The sequence below is a fragment of the Neoarius graeffei genome, chromosome 11, assembly GCF_027579695.1.
Source record: "Neoarius graeffei isolate fNeoGra1 chromosome 11, fNeoGra1.pri, whole genome shotgun sequence".
In the NCBI taxonomy this organism is placed as follows: domain Eukaryota; kingdom Metazoa; phylum Chordata; class Actinopteri; order Siluriformes; family Ariidae; genus Neoarius; species Neoarius graeffei.
The window spans coordinates 81,590,056-81,602,913 of record NC_083579.1 but is presented as its reverse complement, the minus strand read 5'-3'; the positions used below and the strand labels follow the sequence as shown (position 1 = coordinate 81,602,913).

Sequence of the window (12,858 nt, the reverse complement as noted above, 5' to 3'; positions counted from 1 at the left end):
GTGATGCATCCTATTTATTTGGGTTTGGAATTGTTGCTTTTAAATACTTTGTGTGTGTGTGTGTGTGTGTGTGTGTGTGTGTGTGTGTGTGTGTGTGTGTGTGTGTGTGTGTTTGAGATATAGAGAAGGATATTAGACAGCAAGCTGTGTCAGAGATGATGGAAAGAATTAAAAAAGGCGTTCAGCTCCGGCCAGTTGGCCAGGCAGTCAACAAGAGCAGACCGCAACAGGTACGACACACACATTCTCTCACACACACACATTAATCATTTGTTTATTATTATTATTACATCAAATGACATGTCCTACCTGGACACCATGTAGAGATACGTGTCCAAACTCACCAGCTTCATGAATATTTCTCAGTCACAGTGCAGTTTTTTCTACGTGTGTGTGTGTGTGTGTGTGTGTGTGTGTGTGTGTGTGTGTGTGTGTGTGTGTGTGTTTGTTTGTTTGTTTTTGGGAAGGATTGTGTTCTTCAAGCAAGTGGCTTGTGATGCTGCTTCAAATAACAATATTGGGTCCTAAACTCTCTGGTAATTAGGGATTTCTTTTCAGCCCACCATTAAAGAAAAATAAACCTTTTGAGTTACTTTTATTTTTGGGGAACGTCCATAAAATAGGTTTGGACTTGTGATCTCTTACAGCTTTAAACAGTCAAATTGCAGCTTGTTGCTGAAATTTCAAAGCACATCCTTTCTCCTTAAGACTTTCTAAGGAGGAAAATTTAAAGTTCTAGCTTTACCTCCAACACCAGAGGTCTCCTTGAATAATTAAGTTATTCCATGAAATCGAGTCGTACATGAGCTGATAGCCGACGAGGCGCGTAGCACTGAGTTGTCTATAATCCATGTATGACGAGGTTGAGGGGAATAATTGTTTTATTCTATCCACATTCACTGGATTTTGAGAAACAGAGCATTTTTATTTTTTTCAAATTTGATAAATAAAAACTTTTTATACAAAATGTCCAACAAGATAATTTCCGCTTAGAATGTAAACAAACCGGCAAAATGGCAGGAGCAATTTGTGAAAAATGCGATAATAATAATTCTCGGAAAATAAAAAAGAGAAGTTCTTACCATCAGATACTTTTATTCAATATTTTGTTGCTTTTTTTTTTGTATTTTTTGGGGTTTTGTTTTCGAGTAGTTTTTATTTCGTCCTCGGTTGGTTCAGCAACATGCTTTGCCATTTTGTTTTTCTCTACTCACAGTATATGAGCTGATATCCTAGTAGTAGAGTAGCCAATCAGACTGCGCGATTGCTAATATCCAGTGAATGTGGACAGAATAAATGTTATATGTACACGTCCTTTTCACCAGTCTCTTGTTATTAGGCTTTGATTATGTTCAACATGATCCATGTAAGTTTGGTGTGAATGAGCTGTTACTATAGAAACAATAACGTTTCAGAACAAGTTCATTAATATAAATCTGTGGTTTGAATTAATTACAGCCAGCACTATGGTCCGAACTGCTATAGAAAATGAGTCAAAACCTTAGAACAAATCAGAATCTTTCATTCAGCAGCGCCATGGTTCAGTGTACATCATGGACACTGTTTCTTATTCAGTTTGATTGCTACTGATGCAGTTTATTTGTTCTTTTTCTGAAACAGAGAGAGCAAATACCGTCCGGCTCTGCCATTCAGGAACTGAAAGGGATTTTAGTAAGTGCATATTTAAATATACTGTTTAGTTTGTTTGATATGGAAAATCTATCCTTGTTAAATTAGCCATGCATTATGAACAAGTAAATATTTCCATTTTTCTGTGAATTGTCATGTACATCATTACCTGTGAGCAGTTTTGTACGTACAGTACCAGTGAAAAGTTTGTACACCCCTACTCTACTCATTCATAGGTTTTTCTATATGTTGACTGTTTCCTACATTGTAGAACAATCCTGAAAACATCCGAAATATGAAATAATATGTATGGAATTATGTTTAAATAAAATACGTTCCTGTTTTAACAGGTGTGTCTCGTCAAAAGTTAATTAGTGGAGTAGTTTCTTGCCTTCTTAATGCATTTGAGATCAGACAGTACTCTCAAAGAATCTTTATTCAGAAGGCCTACATCATACAAGGATTTTCAGTAGGGCTCTGGAAAAATTGGAAAAATAAATATATATACATCATAATAAAATGCATATAATCATTAAAAACTACACTTAAGTGAACAGTTAGTCATTCTAATAAATAATATAATTTAAAAAACTATGATAATAACAAAAAATAACAATAATTTTGATTTTATATATTTAAAAACAGCAAAAAAAAAAACCCCAAAAACAAAGTCTAATTGTTGAGTATGAAGGAACTTTTCACTGCTCTTATAAATTTCCTGATAGTTGACAGTGATTGATTGTTATCTGGTAAAGAGTTCCAGCTGTGTAGAGACACGAGATGTGAGAACAGACTCCAGTTTGTGTTGGACTGAACTGTTCTCAGCATATTTTTATTGCGCGTATTGTACTTGTGGAAATCTGTGCCTTTAGAGAAACTTGATGTATCTTCAGATACTTTGTTCTGCATGTGGACACAGTGATGGAGTTCTCGTCGTTGAGACAGGTCCAGCCACTTGAGTTCTTTGAGTGCGTCAGTAGAGGAGGACCACGGTGATCCATCCAGGATCAACCTGGCCACTTTATTATGAAGTACTTGGAGCGAGTTCATTAATGTTTTATTGTCCTTGTCACCCCAAACAATGGATGCATAATCAAATAGAGGGGCTAGTAATGTAAATAATAAAAAGTACAGTAAGTAGTACTATAAAAGTACAGTAAATAGCTCTATTCCACTACTGTAATAATCCATATTATGTCAAGAACCAAACAACTGAGTAAAAAGAAATGATAACCATTATTACTTTAAGACATGAAGTGTCTTTTAAGTAATAAAAATTAAAAAAAAAAACATTGAATTAAATAGGTGTGTCCAAACTTTTGCCTGGTGTACTGTATGTGAACAGAAAACAAGGAAGCTCAGAATAACAGGGATGTGATTTTTCCGCGAATTTGCGGAATTCCGCTTTTTTCACCTCAAAATTTGAAAAAAAAATTTTTTTCTGATTTTTCGCTCAAAAATCCGCATTCATATCCTATTCGTTCCGACTTTCAGTAATTCCATCATTGAGATGAAACGAGGTACAGTGGGGCAAAAAAGTATTTAGTCAGCCACCAATTGTGCAAGTTCTCCCACAAAAAGATGAGAGAGGCCTGTAATTTTCATCATAGGTTCACTTCAACTATGAGAGACAGAATGGGGGGAAAGAATCCAGGAAATCACACTGTAGGATTTTTAATGAATTAATTGGTAAATTCCTCGGTAAAATAAGTATTTGGTCATCTACAAACAAGCAAGATTTCTGGCTCTCACAGATCTGTAACTTCTTCTTTAAGAGGCTCCTCTGTCCTCCACTCGTTACCTGTATTAATGGCACCTGTTTGAACTCGTTATCAGTATAAAAGACACCTGTCCACAACCTCAAACAGTCACACTCCAAACTCCACTATGGCCAAAACCAAAGAGCTGTCAAAGGACACCAGAAACAAAATTGTAGACCTGCACCAGGCTGGGAAGACTGAATCTGCAATAGGTAAGCAGCTTGGTGTGAAGAAATCAACTGTGGGAGCAATTATTAGAAAATGGAAGACATACAAGACCACTGATAATCTCCCTCGATCTGGGGCTCCACGCAAGATCTCACCCCGTGGGGTCAAAATGATCACAAGAACGGTGAGCAAAAGTCCCAGAACCACACGGGGGGACCTAGTGAATGACCTGCAGAGAGCTGGGACCAAAGTAACAAAGGCTACCATCAGTAACACACTACGCTGCCAGGGACTCAAATCTTGCAGTGCCAGACGTGTCCCCCTGCTTAAGCCAGTACATGTCCAGGCCCGTCTGAAGTTTGCTAGACAGCATTTGGATGATGCAGAAGAGGATTGGGAGACTGTCATATGGTCAGATGAAACCAAAATAGAACTTTTTGGTAAAAACTCAACTTGTCGTGTTTGGAGGAGAAAGAATGCTGAGTTGCATCCAAAGAACACCATACCTACTGTGAAGCATGGGGGTGGAAACATCATGCTTTGGGGCTGTTTTTCTGCAAAGGGACCAGGACGACTGATCCGTGTAAAGGAAAGAATGAATGGGGCCATGTATCGTGAGATTTTGAGTGAAAACCTCCTTCCATCAGCAAGGGCATTGAAGATGAAACGTGGCTGGGTCTTTCAGCATGACAATGATCCCAAACACACCGCCCGGGCAACGAAGGAGTGGCTTCGTAAGAAGCATTTCAAGGTCCTGGAGTGGCCTAGCCAGTCTCCAGATCTCAACCCCATAGAAAATCTTTGGAGGGAGTTGAAAGTCCGTGTTGCCCAGCGACAGCCCCAAAACATCACTGCTCTAGAGGAGATCTGCATGGAGGAATGGGCCAAAATACCAGCAACAGTGTGTGAAAACCTTGTGAAGACTTACAGAAAACGTTTGACCTCTGTCATTGCCAACAAAGGGTATATAACAAAGTATTGAGATGAACTTTTGTTATTGACCAAATACTTATTTTCCACCATAATTTGCAAATAAATTCTTTAAAAATCAGACAATGTGATTTTCTGGATTTTTTTTCTCATTCTGTCTCTCATAGTTGAGGTATACCTATGATGAAAATTACAGGCCTCGCTCATCTTTTTAAGTGGGAGAACTTGCACAATTGGTGACTGACTAAATACTTTTTTGCCCCACTGTACGTGATTGGCCCATCGCTCTGTAACAACCAATGAACGCGCTTGTTAGATAGCTGTACGTAAGCTCGCTTCAAACAAAGAGTTGAAAGATGGCAGCCTCCGTGATCGAGCGTAAAGATGCACCTGATCATCAGTTTGGTGTGTGTTTTTAAAGTAAATAAACATGGGGAAGAAGTAAAAACAACCCAGCTCATTTCTTTCCCCATAATAAACCTGTGAGTGGTGATGGTGTCACTGCACGTGCGACAGTTGGATATGTTTTCGCGGGGTGACGAAGGTTGCCGTGGCAACGGGGCCTCGCACCATCTGTTGCTTCCTGGATGCGCATGCGCACGCTATGAAAGCTGTGGTGAAAAGGTTAGCATCGGAGGCTAAACCTTCTGAGGAGAAAAGAAGGGGCGGTTTTTATTTCAGTTTGTTTTAGTTACGTCCGAAGAAACAGCAGTTTAAATCCCGGCTCTAGTTTACAAATCAAAACGGTTACTCAGTGAAAACAAAAAAGCTAGAGAGAGGGGGAGTGGTGTAGAGAGAGGGGGAGTGGTGTAGAGCGAGGGGGAGTGGTGTAGAGCGCGGGGGAGTGGTGTAGAGCGCGGGGGAGTGGTGTAGAGCGCGGGGGAGTGGTGTAGAGCGAGGGGGAGTGGTGTAGAGAGAGGGGGAGTGGTGTAGAGCAAGGGGGAGTGGTGTAGAGAGAGGGGGAGTGGTGGGAGTTTAACCCGGGAAAGTGAGTCTGTGAGGCGGCAGTGATGCTTGACCCCTCCCCCCTCCCGCCTCCTCCCCCCTCCCGCCTCCTCCCCCCTCCCGCCTCCTCCCCCCTCCCCCCCTCCCGCCTCCTCCCCCCCTCCCGCCTCCTCCCCCCTCCTCCCCCCTCCCGCCTCCTCCCCCCTCCTCCCCCCTCCCGCCTCCTCCCCCCTCCCGCCTCCTCCCCCCTCCCGCCTCCTCTCACTTTACCCCTCCCGCCTCCTCTCACTTTACCCCTCCCGCCTCCTCTCACTTTACCCCTCCCGCCTCCTCTCACTTTACCCCTCCCGCCTCCTCTCACTTTACCTCAAAGTCTCTGCCAACTTCATCACAGATTATTTCACCTTTTTCACTCGAAGTTAGTTTTAATTTTCGCTCAAAACTTTTCCCACAGCGTGGATGTAAGGTAATTATACACAATTTTGATTTGTTTATTCAATATTAAAATGTTAATGCAAATAATACATACTGACCAACTTCAAAATTCTCATGAGGGAGAAAAGTGCATGAAAGACATTTTCAGTTGGCCGAGGGTCTGATGCGCGGTTGAAATGATAAAAACAGTGGAGCCCAATTAATTGCAAACACATTTTTTGTGAATGTTGTTTAGTGAAAAAGTGATTTTTATTCTTGCATATGAAAATCCTCAAGTGAGTGAACACTGTACAGTTCTGTATACGAGTCAATTTCACAGAAAACGTTTTTTTTTTTTTTTGTCCAGACGTGTTTTGTTTACATTTTGAGATTTCTAAAACCTTTTTATGGTCTCATATGATAAAACATCATCAGTTCTACCTTGCATTTCAAAATTTGACTACTTTGGTTCATAAATGTGTATTTTGTAGCAAATTTTAGGGTCGAAAATGAGCAAAAATGGCTGTCCCACTGAAAAGAGACTCTTTTTTTCAGACATGATTCTTAATGTTAGACAAAGGTGGAATTGAAACTTTTTCATGTTCAACGACAAGACTGTGGAAACCACAATGGACATATGATGTCACAAATTGAAAATGCCATTAAGAAAAGATATTTTTTCGATGTTTTGTTAATTTTTGTACCTGTCCCAGAGGTTTGTGTCAGTTCTGTTACCGTGATTAATCACATAACAAAAATAAATGCTCCCAAAAGCTATTATTGAAATTATTTGTTGCCAAGGATCTACATATTCTCACCTTTTATATGGATGGCAGAATGAACTGAATCTGAGAATATTTACTTAAAAATTTCAGTTTTGGTAAGTAGTCTATGCATGACTAATTTTTTTGTGTCAATCCTGTTACCCTGTCTAAATGGGGTGTGCAGTAACTTAATCAAATATTAGAAGTTGCCATACATAAGAAGCAAACCAGGAGACTACCAGGAGCAATAGAGTTTAATAAATAATGGTGGATGAATTCTTATGTTGCATCATGTTTGTTTGAAAAGGCACATTTAGGTATGTTCAACTTCTACAGTAATTGAAAGTATAAATTTTGTTTTTCCTTATACAATTTTCTATTTATTCTAATGCAGATGATTTAATTTAGAATGACATTTTTAGGTTTCATGTTTTGGCTTTTTGTCAGTTAAGAATCATTGAATTGACTATAGGGGCTCAGAGTTGCATGTTGACCATTAAATTGGCTTGAATTTGTTAATCATGACAAGTTTTTCTTGTGTGTTTGCTTTCCATTTTAGTACAATTTTTGAGTCAGAAAACCCCAGAACCCAGGAGCTTCGGGGGGCTTTGCCCCCCTTGTCCCCCTCACCAGGGCGCTGCCCCCCTTGTCCCCCCCACCAGGGCGCTGCCCCCCTTGTCCCCCCCACCAGGGCGCTGCCCCCCTTGTCCCCCCCACCAGGGCGCTGCCCTGGACCAGCTGGGAGCCTGCAGCCCCCAGACCCCTGGCTAAAATTTTCAGATAATTTCACCAGCCCCAAATCACATCCCTGGAATAAAAACTAATTGGCGGTAAAGTCATAATGATGCCCCTAATATGTAGTCTTCTTCAATTACAATAAAAGTTTTCATAGTTTAAAATTTTATTGTATTATGTTTTCACAACAAATAAATTGATGGTTAAACTGGAGTGGTGAGATGCCTTTCGTTCTGTAGAATTCTCAACACTAACAGTTGGTATGATGACTCGGGTCAACGGTCAATGTGATAGAGGTTTGAAAGTAATCCTGAGCTCAGATTACTGTCCGAGTTCTCCTCATTGTGCTGTGGGTTCCCACCGGGTTCTGCAGTTTCCTCCCTCCTCACAAAAACATGCCAGTATATGGTTTGGCTGTGATAAATTGCCCCTAGGAGTGAAGGAGTGTGTGTCTGGGGCCTTGCAATGAACAAACCCCCATGTAGTGTACGTATCCTCACACTTCACACTCAGATTTCAAGAGACGGACTGTGACCTTAACCAGGATAAAAAATTGCAAAAAGTTTGACTTCATGCACGATAATGCATCAGAGACACACTTTGCTATACACAGCTAAATGAGGAAACGTGCTGGAATTTTAATAAGAGAGTAAAATACAGTATGTGGATGTCATGCTAATGAAAACTCCACTGTTCCTCACATAACCTTAAGCTCTCAACTTCTTTAGAAAGTAGGTTTGCACAATTTCTTAAGATTTTTAATAGAATAATTTATATCTGAGTGAGTGGGCCATATTTTCTTATGGGTGGAGCCTAACGTGACTTTCCCTGTGTGTAAACTATGCAGACCTCTGTGAAACGCCCTTCCACCTGCCCCTCCCCTCCTGCAAGACCCTCCTCTCCAGAACCACAGTCTGAGCTCCAGAAAGTCCTAATGAAGCGACGAGGTGTGCTGGAGGCAGCAGATGATAATAGTGAGTCTCACACACACACACACACACACACACACACACTTTCAACATTTATGCCATTTTCTCACACTTTTTTTTAAACTCCTGTTCAGTCTTTCCCTCCCCAGCATTGTCAGCAGCTCAGCCCTTTCCCAGCAGTGTTCTGGACCTGACCCGGGTTAAGATCACTCCCTCAAGTGCTGACAAAAGTGCCAACAATCACAACACTGACACCTCAACACTTACTCACAGCTCAGGTGTGTTTATTTTGTATACAGAGTTCGGTGTATTAAAGAAGGGCTGGATTTGATGCTGTTTTAGTTGAAGTCGAGCCAAGCAGGGTGGGGTTCCCCCCCACAGTCAAGACAATAGTACAATATTAGTTTTGTAACATGTACTTCCTCCAAGTTCTGCACCATTTAAGCTATTCCTATATCCTAGTTCCTGTCAGGTTTTGAAGTATCTACCTCCCTGTAATTTTTATTTCTTGTCATGTGTCTGGAAATCCATCCTTTCTGTTGGAATTAGAGCTAATCATGTTCATGAAGCAAGGTTTAGTCCCAATCAAGTTCTTCAAGATCTACCTTCTGTCACGTTTTCATTCATTCATGTTCATTGCTTCTTTCTCTCTATAGCTAGTTAACCACAATGGCAGTAGCTCTACACCAACATGGATTGACTGTGGTGCAACCAAAAGCTGCCGTACAAACCCAGCAAAGTTTTACCATCAGGAACCATGAAAGAAGAAAAATATCTGGAAATCAATCCAACTGGAGTGTACAAAGTCTTGTTCAAACATTTGATCAATATTCAGTAGAAACACTTGAAGGGTTTAAGGTCCCACAACACCGATAACTGGATTTACCTTTTTCCCCATTAGGAACGGAGGCCTTAAAGTTTAACTGGAAACCGCTGTGCCGCAGACGTGCTGAAAGTAGTTCGATGTTCATTTACAAATTAATTTCAATAAGGCTCATCACAACTATAACACTAGATTTAACAGTAATATTTGAAAAACAGCAGCCAAGAGAAACTGGGGCTTGTGGACATCTACAGATTTTACTGTAGACGATTGGAACAAGTTCGATAAGTCCTTAAGGGAAGTGACATCATTAAGAAAGTTGAAAAAAGTAGTTTTCTAGTCAGAAAATATTTTATATTTAAAATGCAATATTTCATAACTGCACAATTTTACCTGTATTATTTTTATAGTTTTTAATTTTATTTTTTGAGGACCCTTCTGTAAATCATGTCTGTAACGTTGGCATCCTCAATAAAGATTATTAACTATAACTGATAACTATACCTATTCCTGAATTTAGTTCCAGTCTGGAGCAGAAATACCACCACTGTAATCCCCACTATAATATCGGTTGGTTCTGACACTCAGGTGAATAATCATGGAAGTTTTTTCCAAGTAGTAGCGCATTATTCCGGGTCATACTGGAATGCTTGGACTTCAGAACAACCCATGCACACACTCCGGTGGTTGATAATTTACTATTGATATTTCACAGATGATCACATATCTGTGAATAAAAGATCCGTGCTTTGTATTATATTTTCTGTGAACCCGTATTCCGTGACTTCATGATGCAACAAGGATGTACAAAGACGCCCGGGGAGGAACGGCACGTGCTCAGACAAGTCAAGTCAAGACAACGCCACATGTAAACAATGACCTGATTGGTCAGATGTTTTATCAGATCAGGTCCAGGCCTGTAAAAATCACTCCAGAAGCAAATCTCACCGGTACGGATAAACCCAGGCCTGGGCTATAGGGATCACTATCGGTCTGGTGTGAGCACCGACCACGTAAACTGCAGAGGACCCATTTACATATTTATAGCTATTGGTATAGTTGTAGTTATTGGTATTGTGGGACTGGGCCTTAAATCTGTTAATGATTTGTCATTTTAGGTTCATGTTTTGTCCCGTTTTTTGATTCAAAAGCTAGTTGCATTTTTTTGGGCCTCATTTGCATAATCTCATGGTAAATGCTTCAACATTTGGAAGGCACCAAGTTTTCCCCAAGATTAAATGTCTTGTATATTAATGCAAATGGCCTTTATAACTCTTTCCATAGCTGCCATTAACTATTAAAGTGTGTTTCTAGTTCTTAAAAAACATGACCAGAGACTTGAATAGAAAAGCAAGCCTTATTGAATTTTATTAAATCTGAGATGTGAAGCCCGGTGGGACTGTTCAGTGCTCATGTAGCCATTGCTACCTGTTAATACAGTCTCCATACATGAATAAACATATAGACGTCTTCTCCAATTCAGACTAATGATGTAATTTTGTATAAAATTAATTCTGTAATTAATTAACAAATGCTTTCATGAAAAATATTTTTGATTTCTGTTCCATATTACATTCCCTAAATACACAGGTCTTTTCATATATTTGGGTTCATTTTGTAGATTGCTAAACATCCTTCAGTGTTGATGGTGAAATAAAATCCAATTTTTCTCTGAGACACTGGAGATTTCTGGAATGATATTGTGGTGCCAGTTCAGAAAACTTACTCCTACATGCTTTGTGTGTATGAAGAGAGTTTGGAGACGGGCACTGGAGCTTAGCCTTGAACGCTTGCCAAGCGTGTGTATTTTGAATGGCGATGTCTAGACCACTATTAATCCTGTATACACCCAATCCGTAATTACAGGGCACTAGACATCTTTCTTCTCTTCTGTCTCTAACTCTCATGATTGTTGCAGTCATGATGGTTTTCCCCTTTTCGCTCTCATTGCTGTTGTATTCTTGTTCAGCTTTTTTATTCGGCACTGTTTTGAAATGCTCGTGTTTTGTTCGATACCTTTTTACAATACAATACTGTTCAGTGGATGGCTCTTTCAAGTTTACAAAAGGCATTCTTGCTACTCTGAGGTTAAAAATGACACAAACATAACCTCTGGGTAAACACTTGTTTGGTGGTTGTTTGGTTTGTTTGTTTTTAAATTGTTAGGGATTGAAGAAAAATGTAAATGGGTATTCACAGCACCAAAACAGTGTTCCTTATCATATGACCTTTTAAAATTCTGTGGGTTCTGTATTGTTTCTCTTTCTTTCCTTCCGTCTTTCTTTTTTTGCTATACATTCACTTTTTGTTTTGTCCCCTGTCTAAAACCTAAGTCTAAACACAAATGTGTAGTAGTTTTTTTTTTTTTTGCAACAAAAACTTGCTTATAAATGTGATGTACGTTTTTGTCAATTATATGAGCCGTGACATCACCGTCAAATAAAAATTTAGAAATTTAATTTAATGGAAACAAATGTTTAAAAAGTTATTAAAATCATGTTGAGAACATTTAGAAAATTAACGTTTAATTTTTTAAAAATCAGGGGAAGCCACGGCCTAATGATTAGAGAAGCAGCCTTGGGACCAAGAGGTTGCTGGTTTGATTCCCTGGACCAGCAGGAATGGCTGAAGTGCCCTTGAGCAAGGCGTCAAACCCCCACCTGCTCCCCAGGCTGCTCTGGGTGTGATGTACGTCACTCTGGATAAGAGCGTCTGCTAAATACCTGTAATGTAAACTGTATGTAATGGGGCCATTGCTTTAGATCATTACTCTCTAGATTTGATGGCTGTCTTTCATCGTTCTTATTTCATCTTAAGAATATTTATTGCTAGCGTTCACTCTGTGCTTAGCTACTGTCCCAAATCTCATACAACCAAACTAAATACTGTCGCATGTTAAAAATAATGGTGTGCCATGTATGGTGTACTGGGATCAGTGCCTTTTTCATGGATATTCAAGTAAAATGTATAATGGTCCAGTTACATAAAGGTTTGAATAAACACCTTATGTGACTAAATGGCAACAACAGCTACCTTTTAATGCTTAATCATGAATGATTTATTTGATTTGACAGCTTTTGATTCATACCGTTCACTCTGAACAGAAGAGATTAATCTGTTTTGAGTTTGATGTAGGATGAATAAACACACACACACACACTGTTCATGCTTCTTTAAACAGTATTTCCATTGTAAAGTTTTTTAAGCCATGTTGTCAGTTTGCTAGTCAGACCAGAGAGCATAAATCAAATCAAAACTCTTGAGCTCTGGAGCGAGTCTCTGGTTCAATGAGCTGCCTTCAGCTAAAAAATTAACATAACAGCAATCGTGCTGATTCATGTTTAGAAACTTCAGCCTTTTTCATATCTTTATCAGCTCTCCTACAGTGGTGGGGTTTTTCCCCTTACATTTGGATTGATCCACTGAAATACTTTGCTGGAACCACATCTAGATTGCATATATTATCATACTATTTTGATTCTTAAGGTAACAATTTATTATATGACCAAGTTTTTTCAGAATCTGGGGTAGGCCTACCATTAGTGAATTATTATTATTATTATTATAATAAAGGACTGTATGTGTGTGTGTGTGTGTATATATATATATGTGTGTGTGTGTATAATTAATCATAAAATATACAGTGTCTTGCAAAAGTATTCATCCCCCTTGGTGTTTGTCCTGTTTTGTCGCATTACAAGCTGGAATTAAAATGGATTTTTGGAAGGTTAGCACCATTTTATTTACACAACATGCCGACC

At 39.4% G+C, this 12,858-nt stretch overlaps 1 protein-coding gene across 1 annotated transcript in view; it reads left to right on the top strand.

The window, feature by feature from the left end:
• Positions 1-12,002, top strand: part of shtn1 (shootin 1) — a 75,042-nt gene extending 63,040 nt beyond the window's left edge. Inside the window, 5 exon segments of the mRNA XM_060934800.1 lie at positions 124-230; positions 1,621-1,671; positions 8,193-8,319; positions 8,409-8,552; positions 8,931-12,002. Coding sequence (XP_060790783.1) covers positions 124-230; positions 1,621-1,671; positions 8,193-8,319; positions 8,409-8,552; positions 8,931-8,938 — 437 coding nt within the window. The 3' untranslated portion in view covers positions 8,939-12,002.
• Positions 12,003-12,858: the final 856 nt, after the last annotated feature.